This window comes from Tachypleus tridentatus, chromosome 4 (genome assembly GCF_004210375.1).
Source record: "Tachypleus tridentatus isolate NWPU-2018 chromosome 4, ASM421037v1, whole genome shotgun sequence".
Classification (NCBI taxonomy): Eukaryota; Metazoa; Arthropoda; class Merostomata; order Xiphosura; family Limulidae; genus Tachypleus; species Tachypleus tridentatus.
Window position 1 is genome coordinate 117,111,462 of NC_134828.1, and position 12,324 is coordinate 117,123,785.

General features: G+C 32.7%; 1 protein-coding gene across 1 annotated transcript in view; it reads left to right on the forward strand.

Moving 5' to 3' along the window:
- Positions 1-4,202, forward strand: part of LOC143248205 (DNA mismatch repair protein Msh3-like) — a 109,405-nt gene extending 105,203 nt beyond the window's left edge. Inside the window, exons 17-20 of the mRNA XM_076496638.1 lie at positions 1,511-1,697; positions 2,946-3,057; positions 3,461-3,650; positions 4,035-4,202. Coding sequence (XP_076352753.1) covers positions 1,511-1,697; positions 2,946-3,057; positions 3,461-3,650; positions 4,035-4,080 — 535 coding nt within the window. The 3' untranslated portion in view covers positions 4,081-4,202. The remainder of the gene's footprint in view (positions 1-1,510; positions 1,698-2,945; positions 3,058-3,460; positions 3,651-4,034) is intronic.
- The last annotated feature ends 8,122 nt before the right edge of the window (positions 4,203-12,324 follow it).

Genomic DNA, 12,324 nt, shown 5'->3' on the forward strand with positions numbered 1-12,324 from the left:
GTTCACGAGAGTGAAGAACATGCAGATGTCTACTCATTATCAGATGACAACTCATGTGTTACCCATGTTCCCAACTTTGAAACTCTACCGAGTTGTTGGAAATGTCGATGGACAGTGAAAGGACATGAATTTAGTTTATGGACTAATTCTTCAACAGTTACAGCACAATCCTCCTCACGTATTGCTAGAAGCAAGTCATTATCAAACTCAAAAGCGCTACCAATGTGAGCTGCATCGATCAAACTGTAGTCTGAAGTCCTAAACTTACTGAACCATCTTTGACACTTTCTCACATTCAGAATGTCCTTGCCGCACACTTCTTGAATGCTTTGCATGGCTTCAGCAACACTTTTCCCTTTTCTGAATTCATAAAACACTATATGCTTTATGTGCTGCTCTGACACCTCCATGATAATTAGGGCTTCTAAAATAAATAAAACAAAAACTAGTAAAGGATTGAACTGACTTACACTTAATGCTATCAAGTCATCCCTTATAACTTATGTGACTTTGAGAATAATTTCATTTAGCTGAGAAATATGCATTTAAATTTATCCTATTCCAAAAATCGACATTACTCATGGGATGACCTGATAATTGTGGCAGAAATTTTTAAAACGTTTTTTTTTATTCTACAACATATCACCAGCCTTATATTTTATTAATTTTCTTTATATGTTTATGAATCTTCACTAAACTTTAAGCAGTATTGGATTACTCAGTTAAACAGAACAGAAAAAGAACTTTCATTGCATGTTTAATTATCAGCTTATGTCTTCTTAAAGCTGAGATACAGATAATTACCAAGACAATTGGCAGATATAAATTGTGATTAACTGAAAGTAATAAAGTTACAAGATCAAAACTACATGGTAATTATGCTCAGAAAACGTTCAGAACATCAACAAACACCAATGATTTAATTCAGTGAATGCTGAAGTAAACTGAAAATCAAAACTTCTCTAGCAGGTAAGTTTCAACTCTGATAGTTTTTTTATTCATAGAATAATCATTGTAGGCTAAATTCATATAATGTTTTTAATTCAATTTCTCATATGGATAGGGTGTGCCCATTTGGGTGTGATAGAGTTAATATGAATGCTGGTTTAAACCAAACCTAACTTTTCAACTTGTAAATCTTCTCAACGTCACTGGCACAGTGGTGAGTCTGTGGATTTACAGTGGGTTTCAGTATTCATAATGGTTACAACACATTGTAAAAATGGAAAGATTTATTAGTAAATCAAAAAAGTAACCATAAAAACATAATTTAAATGTTTTAATTCTTTCTCTGATAACACATTTGGATTGTTAATTGGTTGGTTTGATGTTTTATAGCACAAAGCGACCAGGCTATGTGCACCTACATTTTTGGAAGCATAAAAATTGTAATTGTATGTGTGTTAAAGGTTATTATGTAATAAATACATTAAAACTAAATATACAATGTTTTGATTTGTGGAAGTTGTGTTGTTTTTTAATTTAGGAACTTTTTTGTGTGTTTGTATAGAATGGGAGCAGCAGATAACATTGAACGTGGAAAAAGTACATTTTTAGTAGAAATGCAAGAAACTGTGGACATTTTTAAAAATGCTACAGATCATTCTTTAGTTGTTCTTGATGAATTAGGACGGGGTACAAGCACTTATGATGGAACAGCCATTGCTTATGCTTCATTGGAATACTTGTTGAGAGAGGTTAGTTTGTAAAGATTGTTTAAGACTAGAACATGATGTGAAATAAATGAAATTGTGATAGTTTTAATCTAAGTGACTCAATTTTAGGATATATGGTACTCTTATAACCATGAGAACAGTTATTCAGGTATTGTTCAAGTCATGGTATTACTAGAAAAAAACTAAAGTAATAAAATTAAAATTTAGACATATGTTATGTTATTAAATCCTTATATCTCAGTGTAAGATAAAACTGGGTTACCAACTACAAAAGAATTAAATCATACATTAACAAGAAAAGGATCTGCCAAAAATAGGAATTACATGGTAATAACAACACCCAGAAAAGGATCTGCCAAAAATAGGAATCACACGGTAATAACAACACCCAGAAAATGTTCTGCCAAAAACAGGAACCACATGGTAATAACAACACCCAGAAAAGGATTTGCCAAAAATAGGAATCACATGGTAATAACAACACCCAGAAAAGGATTTGCCAAAAATAGGAATCACATGGTAATAACAACACCCAGAAAATGTTCTGCCAAAAATAGGAATCACATGGTAATAACAACACCCAGAAAATGTTTTGCTAAAAATAGGAATCACATGGTAATAACAACACCCAGAAAAGGATCTGCCAAAAATAGGAATCACATGGTAATAACATCCAGAAAAGGATCTGCCAAAAATAGGAATCACATGGTAATAACAACACTCAGAAAAGGATCTGCCAAAAATAGGAATCACACAGTAATAATAACACCCAAACAAAATCTTGTAAGTATAGAATTTAGAGAGAGATTTTCATTTGTCTAACACTAGTAATTTTTAGCATATATGTTTTAGGTTTTATTATACTGTTGTGTAGCCCTTTGTTTTAAGTGCTTAAATTTAAAGGTACATTGTTTTCCTATATTCTGGCTTTTTCTTAGTCATCCATTTCAGTAATTACTCTACTAATGCCAAATGATTTTTGTACTATAAGAAAAAAAACGGAGACACATAACTACTTTTTGTTAGCTAAGTAATAAGTACAATTAACTGTACATATGAATGTAACTTCTCATATTGTAACTAGTAATTGACTCTGATATTAAGGAGTTGTGTAATGAGGTAATAAGAAGATGTATTGGAAGTTATGATTTTGATGCAAATTAAAAACAGAATTCACGTCAAATTTTTATAATTAAAGCTGAGCGAGTGATACGTCACATCAGAAGAAATCATTTTTCGTTAATAGTAACTTCTTTTTATCATTTCTAGGTGAAATGTTTAACACTCTTTGTTACTCATTATCTTCTGTTGACCGAGCTGCAGGATCGCTATCCAGGAAACATTACTAACCATCACATGGTTTACATAGTTGGAGATGATGGCAAGTTATCTGATATCACTACTTTGAAATGAACTATTAATATTACTACAATTCATAGTATAAACACCCTGCAGTTAGGATTAGTCCATTCAAACTCTTTTTATTTCTGGTAAGAAGTTCAACCTTCTATAATCAAATTAGTTGTGCTAATTTAGGACACAGTGATTTAGTTACTGTTAAGATATGAGTTGAAATGTTGATATCATGCAAACAGACTGATGAAGACAGTTGATTTGATTAATAAGATAATTAAATGACAAAGTGAATAGCATCTACATTACATCAACTAAGCTTTATATGAATGTATAAATCAGCTAAGCTTTCCTTAGTCACATCTTTTTGTGATTCAGAAGTGGGCACACATTTCATTTTACTTTACACACAAAATTACTTTTATGTTTAGATAATATCAACTCTAAAGATGAATCAACAGTTCTACACTCATGTTTGACCTTTCTGTACAAACTTGAAGATGGAGCTGCTGAAAGAAGTTTTGGCCTGAATGTTGCTCGTATGGCTGGAATGCCTGAATCTGTCATTAAGTTGGCATATTACAAATCACAGCAGGTAGAACAGGAAGTTAAAAAACGAAGGTGAGATGAGATTTTTGTAATAGACTCTTTACAAAACTAGTGACCTTCTGTATCATAATACCCATCCTTCTATCAGAGCATCATAATTCTTAACTGTTGTTCAAGTCAAACTAATAATTTACCCTAGTTTCCACCAGTGTTGTGGTTACACTGATATTAAAAAGACATTTTAAATTACATTAATACTGTTATTACCATTTCATCAATATGGAACAGAATTGACTTCAAAATGAAGTAATATTTATATGTACTGCATATTTCTTTATTATTATTATTATTTTGCTCAACTCTCATGTGCAATTTTTATAACAAGAAGCTTAACAGAATTTTTTCAGATGAGAGAACATAATACTATGTACATTTGTATGTTTTTGTTTCTTCCAGTGCTCTCCGACGAGAGTTTGTAACCTTGTGGAACAAGATTCTTTGAAGTGGAATGTGTGTGTTTAAAGCTAATGTGTTAGCAAAAGACAAGCTTGATAAATTACTATTAAACTTTACAGAAACATCTATAAGAGATAAATGACAAAGAAATCTAGACATAGAAGTTAACTCTAACTTTTGTAGTGTTTTTATTGTGCAGAAAACAAGAAATCTTGCATTGTAATTATATATCTGTTAAGAGATGGCAGTTTGCTTGATAGGTAGATAAATAATGAAGGTTTTTGATATCAGTATAATTATTTCTAAGCTTTAGAAACAAATATGCCACTCTGTTTACATTTTAACTTTTTTATGGAAGTAAAACAGGTAACATATTTCATTTTCACTTATAAGGACCTCATGTGAGTAATAAAATAATCCTGCAAACAATTTGTAACATTTTGTGCACAAAAAAGATAAATGAACTAAACAACTTTATTTTTTTTTAATTTCTTCAGTAAGATTTGAACATGCCATAGTAAATAATATAAATTCTGATATAATATCTTGCCTCTTCTCACGTAATAGCTTTTCTAACTCAGTACTATCCTCAATATGCACAGATTGTTTTTCATTCCTCACGAGTTTTGAAACTCCCATGTTTCTATGTAGTTCAGCTGCATTGTAGCATGCAAATAAGAATATGACAACACTCCTGGCACAGTTGGCTCCATCTATACTGTAGAACCTAATCTTCACATCTTGATTTGAAACGCTACCATTAAAGCATGGTAATTTTTAATAATATTTATATCAGCACTTGTGAATAATGTTAAAATAATAAATATGCAATATTAAAATCAATACATAGTTAAAAGTTTTGATTGTACATTTTTATTAGTTTATTGTTGTTTGGTTCATTTCGAACTTCATTCTAATTGAACACGAATTATGAATTTTAATCCATTGCTAGTACTTCAGAAGTGCCAAATATTATAACATTTTAACAAACTGTGTCTCAGTCTACAGGTTTTTTACATCTTTGGCTGTGGAGGTCATCATGGGGCCAGCTATTTTTTCCAAGCACAGTCCTGAAATTTCTTTTCCTGGTGAATTTAGGCAAGATTTATAAGATGGTTTTACTTTTTGGATCCGTATGGATGGCCCTAGGCCAAATTCGTGTTCTTGGATTCGGGGGACACATTTAGGCCCCTTTGTAAATATACCTAGTTTTCCTTTTTTCCAAATAGTGGGTTCATGCTCTCCAAATGTTCTAGCACAGATACATTCAGGGATTGGGGCTCATCATGTTTTAACCCTTCTGGCTCAGAATAATTGTTTGGTTTTATTGATCACATTTTTCCTATATTTAGATTCCCAAAATTAGTGTCATTGTGAAAGCATGTGCATGAAAGAACCTTTAGATGGGTCACAAAGAGAGCTGTGATGTTATATATGAAAGGTCTACTAATTTCACAGCATGGAAGAATGTATGTTGTTTGAGTATATTATGACAAATTTATTTAAACTGTCATGTAGGTGTTGTGTGTAGCATCCTTGTATAGATATATAGAACTTGGGGATGTAGTACCAATTTGACTTTGTCTGTGCCTGGTATAGATTAGCTTCGTTTCAAAGAGTAATACAGAGGGTTTGAATAGCTAAGTGGGGCTTCTTTCAGGATTGTTTATTTATTTGAAATGGACTAATGTTGGATACAAAGGATTGTGAGATTTTGCACTAATACATGAAAACAGTATCTCTCTCATACCCCAGCTGTTGATCTTACTGTTTTCATCTGAAGTAGACGTAAGAAACTTTTACTCCACTCCAGCAGTTTGTGTATATCATGAACCATAAACTGGTTAGTTTGTGAAACAGTTTGTGAATAAAGAAACTTTTGTTTTAACTCATGTATAGTTTGTAAACTGTTATTTTACATACTCCTTAACCCTGTATTTGATAGTTATCAGATTTTCAATTGGTAGAAATTTATGGATATGAATAGTAAGTACAATAGTGGAATAATCAAATACATAACTATTATAGTTATATATACTCAGATTATCTGAGTAAATAACTGACATTTTTCTATGTCAAGACATTAGTGTTACCTCTTTAACAACAAAAGATTTTGTGAAATTGTTTTTATACCACATTAGTAACATCTTTCAAGAAATAATTACTCAATGAGCTCAAAAATGTTTTCTTGACTGTGTTGAACTATATTACACTTAATTTGTTTTTAAGGTGAATGTTTTAGGTATGGTTTACTTTTATCTTGCAGCAGTTTGATGCTGAAAAAGTTTATAAAAATCCTTTTTAGAAATTCTGTTTTTTGCCTTTCATTAATATCATATCAGAATTTCTGGGATAACAAGTATTAAAGTAGGATTTTTTTCCAGACAAATGTGACACTGCATGCTGTGACATGTATAACATTGTTGTTGTGCCTTTCCTGTTAACCTGAAATAGTTTAACAGAACCAAGGAAATAACTTACCACAACTTTAGGACTAACTTGACATTTTTATTTTGGTGAAACTGATATTTAGAAATATGTGAAAGTTTATTAACTGGCACTACCCTTTGATTTCTTAACTCAAAATATTTTCCCCATTCTAACAGTTAAAAGATAAATTCAAAATGGGTATTTCCTTACCAGATAGCAAAAACAATTCATCAACATTTTGATGCTGTTGAACAGGTTGATGTTGTGCAGTGCAGTTATGTAACATACAGTCATACCTTCTGAATTACTAGAGTCCATTGACCACTTTAGTAATGCATGGTCCACTTAAATAGTGACCATTCTACAATGCTTTCATTTATATATCTTGTTGTACAGTATCTGGGAGATTTAAATTCATTCTAAATCCAATCTGGCCAAGCTATCCGATACTTTCATAGCATGAAAATCAACTTTCACTTAGATTGACCCAATAGAGATTTCAGAAATTCACAGACAAATCTTAACATATGCACTACAGCTGGGTTGTGTATTTTCTAATGCACTGTAATATATACATCCCGGCTGTAGTGAAAGAGTTATAACAAATATTGTTTTCTATGTACAACTGACTTCTAACATTTACTGAATGTTTGCCAATATTCAAGTAGTAAGTTCAAAATTATAATAAACATTATTATTTACCACATTCACAGATGTAGAATTGATCAGTTAATGAAATCTGTGAATAAATGGTTAATGGATACTGTCCTGGGTTTCCACCTTACCTGCATTTCGGTACATTAAATTGTCCTTCTCAGGAGCTTTGTGATACTCTGAAAGCTTGGCAAAAAAGAAATAGAACATCAACCACAAAGATATAACATGAGGCATCTCTCAGTATCAGCTTCATCAGCCATCTAAAATCAGAATAAGCTTCATCAACCATCGAAAAGATAACAGATGAGATATTTCAACCATTGCAATCCTTTCAGTGTTAGCTATATCATTCTTCTAAACGATAATAGATCAGACATCTCACCAATTGAAACCCTTTCAATATCAGCTCCATCAGCCATCCAAAAGATGAGACATCTCACCCATTGTAACCTTCTCAGTTTAAGTTTCATCAGCCATTTAAAAGTAATAAGTTCAGCACAATACTTGAATGGCATAACAGAGAATCTTCTAACATGCCTTGATTAGAGTGCTTTATTAGCAAGTCACTGGATCAAAACTTTCACCAAATATGCTTCTCCTATTCATGGGAATATAAGATCAAAATAAACCTCACAGTAAAGAGTTGGTAATGGATGATGCAGACAAGCTGCCTTCTCTGTAGTCTATTATTTCAGAATTCATGGCTTGTACAGATAACCCTCAATTATCTTTGTATGAAAATTCCACAAATAACCTAACAAGACAACCATATGATTCTAAAACTACATTAGTAAACTGCATCAGCAGTTACTGTAATTACCATCTCTTTACTGAACTCAGGTAGGATGTTAGTAAAGTCTTCAACCATGACCTCAGAGACTCTGAAAGGTCACAATTTCTTTTCTGATGCAATGTAGCCATATTGAGGTAAACTACATGACTGATTTGTGCCATTTCTGCCTGTGTTATTTTAGTAAATAAGTACTACATTTTTCATTTTCCTAAACTGTATGTTATACATTTAAAAATGTACAGAAAGTAACACTTAAGGCTGAATTAGCACGACTTTAGCCACTTATGTATTTGAACTCCAATTCTCTGCTTGATCCCATTCCAAACAAGATTGAATTATTTTTCTCATGTGGAAAACTCAGTGCCACTTGCACATGTGTAACTATAATGTTGCATCTGATGAAACTGTAGCATTTTAAAACACAATAGTTACAAGATGTTAATCCAGATGCATCAGTAGGTCCTTTTTTCAAAGTTCAACAGCAACCCAGCAAATGAATCCAACTGAGTGGCTGTTTCTTACCCTCGATTACTTCATCAACAGATGCCTATCTGAGATTAAACAACTAAATTTCAAAACACAGATCTCTTCATAATAATTTTACCTATGAAAATAAAGCACTTTATAACTACATTTATAAAAGTAATATTAATATCAATCTTACAAAGGTGGATTTGTAATCATATATGAAAACCATCTCTACCTTCAAGACACACTTCACACCAGTTTAGTGACAAAGAATCGTACAACCACTCCATAAAAACATCATGACACCATTCAATTCAAGATACCATTTGTGCCATGACTGATGGTGGCTAACAGTGATAAAAGAGTTTTTCATTTGTTATTAAAAACCAGTTAACAGTCTACACATGCCCTTCTTGTCCACTTGTAAAGCTACAACCAGAATTATTACCTCTTATTTATACTGTAATGAATGTCTTGTTAAACATCTTGCATGTTAATGTCACCACCTATAATTGATATATTTTTCATACACTTATGCTTCTCTTCTGAATCAATACTTTTGTTCACCATTGTTGTACTTTGTAGTTGTGCCGAGAATGAAAGTTCATTTGCTTTAATGCATTCTTTAAACTAATCAAACTCGCTGAAGTACACAGCAGAATCGTTTTCGTTATATTTGTCAAGATCATCACAACAGTACTATGCATTGTGACAAGTAAACAATGTAAATTCTTACCAGACTTTCCTAATTACTTTTACCTCTAACTACAGCCATTACACCAGTCATCAGGCCAATAAATATACAGATTTACCAAAAGGAATAACTTACAAGATCTTGCTCCTTTTGGTAATGTTTAATAGTGAGTGCCCTGTGCTTTTAAGAGGAAAATAAGTGTAATAATTATAGCCTTATGGATGATAATAATATATGGGTCTATAAAGCTTCTATTAATTACCGAGATGACAACTATTTCAAATGACTGAGTGTTATGATTGTAGACAGCGCCCTTTATCATTTGTGGCTACTTGTCCTGACCAACGTCTCTAAGCTGTTTATTATTATATTATTATTATAACTATTATTAGTTATTACTGCTATAGATTGCTCATTTATGACTGTTTTGTGTATTTTATAAATACATTTAAAAAAACTTTTGAAATTGTCTTAATTAGTTCAGAGTAACAAACATACTGGTAAAACAACATTGAACATGCACAAACAGTAAGCAGAAAAAGCCTTTGTGTAAGGACTAGTTTATATCATGTTTATGACACTTATTATAATAGTTTTGCAGCTGTTGCAGCCTTTGCTTTCATGAAAATGTCTCTGGATGGTTGGGAGTTAAAACAACATTGTCCATTTGACTGCATACACATCTTGTGTTATAAGACTGCTCAAAACTGAGGTGCTCAAGTTTGGTCTGAACTTGCTTTTGTTTTTAGTCACTAAACTAAATGTCCTTTCACTATCAGCATTAGAATGGAAGATTGTAAGAATTCCAAGCATAACCCTACACAGAATGTCATACTTCTGGTTGCCATTTCTATCCTTAACTGTAGACAGCTGAACCCGAAACTTGTCAACATTCAACTGAAGGACAGTTTCTGAGGAAGTATCAATTTGACAGTTCAAATATTGCCCTTTCAACTTGTCAAGTGTTGTGCTAAGGATACCTGTCTATGAAGAAGCGTAGAGAAGAGAAATCTTTGCTGACTTTCAGTTTTGGATCAGCAACCTCTGCATGAATCAGAAGTTCATCATATATAGAGGGAAATCATGTGACTTGTAGCTGCAATATAGTATTTCTTGACACTGGTGTAGAAGCTGATCATGTCCAGGTCCTTTTCATATTTAACAATGCATTCCTTGGCAGCATTTTCAATAGAAACTGCCTCATCAGATTTGTGTAAAGATTCATTGTTGTAGTCAAGTTCAGTGATGTTGCCTTCAAGATATTTTGGCTTGATGTATCTGATAAGTACATTTTTAACTTGTGTAATCAGAGTTCTATGCATAATGTGTGTGCAAGGTTCTTCTCTTTGCAATATCAAATTGGCTTGTTCAAATAGAGAAATTGCAGACTGAAGAAAAAGACAAAATAACAAGTTCATTTTGTTGTCCAAGAAACTGTCAACTTATCTAACTTGCTCTGCACATACCTTTTCTTGGTTACTTCCTTGCTAGCTTTTGTTTTCTTCTCTTTTTTATTGGTTGCTCTTCTTTAGTTCAAGGTCAGACTGCCTAAACATATATTAAGCTATATCAAATGTTTCTTTGTCTGCTTTTGGAGACTGTTGTCTTGTGTCCCTGTGTGGCTGAGAGGAGATCCTGATTGTTAAAGTCTTGCTGCCTGACTGAGCTGAACGTTTAGATCCTTTTGAATCTAGTTTTTCCTTTCCACAGTGAAAATGCTTCTTCAATGGCTTCCACATGTCCAAAATTCTGTTGAGGCAGACCTCAACTGATAGCCATTTTGTGTTAACAAGTTGTTGAATTCTTCTTGTTTCTTTCTCATACAATCCTTGAAACTCTTTGAAATGTTGTTTTCTGCTAGCACTTTTGTCCAGAAAATAATAGATATCTATCAATATATCAGAAACTGGGCAGGGCAGTTCTCTGGAAGCTTTCTGGGCAGCAATGTTCATGAGGTGACAGGCACAGCTCATGAAGTAAATGCTAGGCTGTCGTCTTGAGATGTGTCGCATCACACCTTTACCTATACCAGACACATCTGAGGCATTGTCTGAAGAAAAACTAAGACAGTTTCCCATGGAATTTTCCTCTTCGTCAGTTCGTGGTCCAAAAGCTTGAAATTATTCTCTCCTGTTGAAGCTTCTTTCCATTCCACCATTGTCAAAAGAGAACAAACAATTTTTCCAAGCAAATGGTCAAGATGTCGTACAACCACTGGATACAGCTATGAGTCATCCATGTCTGTGGATCTATCTGTGACCAAACTGTAAACTCTGTTAGTAAGTATGCTTGAAATCATTTTGTCATCTTCACAACCCAACATTTGTACAATGGTTGTAGTTCTGGTTCTAGCACAGCCATATTTTTTCGTTATATCAGAGTGTGAAAACATTTTTCTGAACAGATGTCCTGCATGATCAGCTACAGCTAGGGGTAAATTATGAGCAATGATGAATTGAGTGAACATCACTTCTGCATTTATCGTTTCATATTCTGAATTCTTACTCATAAATGTCATTATCTGCATAGTTTTTCTCTTCACTTCAGCCTTTTGTTGGGGAGATGCCGATTTTGTATGTCTGGAACAATCGTTTATCCCGCCATGCACCAAAGAAAAATCAATGTGACAAACTGTACAAAACACATGACTTTCACTGACTTTTGATGCAATGACGGATATTTTGAACTATACTCTTTCCTAAATTTTGATTTACCAGAATGAGTTTGAAGTTATATTATACTGAAACTATTCTATATGCTATATCTTATAAAGAATAGTTTTAGTATTATGTGTTTGAAGTTATACTATACTGAAAACCATTGATAATTTTATTCTACATAAAATTAAATGAGATGCAAGGCCCACACAAACTTAAATCTTGCACTGGGTGTAGGGTTACGAGTTTTTCCAACTGCTACAAAGTTAATTTTGGTTGGATTGGATTTGCTGCAATGCAAAGTGTATAGAACAAGTTGGTCTTTGTAACAGTTTATATTACAACTATCAAAGTCATTCATTCCACTCAATAAATAAGGTCTCAAAATGGTATTTGTTAGCAGCTAACAGTACTAGAAAATACTTATGGGAATACCTTTCTATCTGCTAAGTGAACAAAGTGTTATCTGGAGAGTTAAACACAGTCTTATAATTCTCCAAAAAACAACTGTTGTCAGAAACATCTCTACAAAATTTAAAGTACCATTTTGAAGTTTCAGTTTCACACAAATAAAATTAATCAGTAAACTAA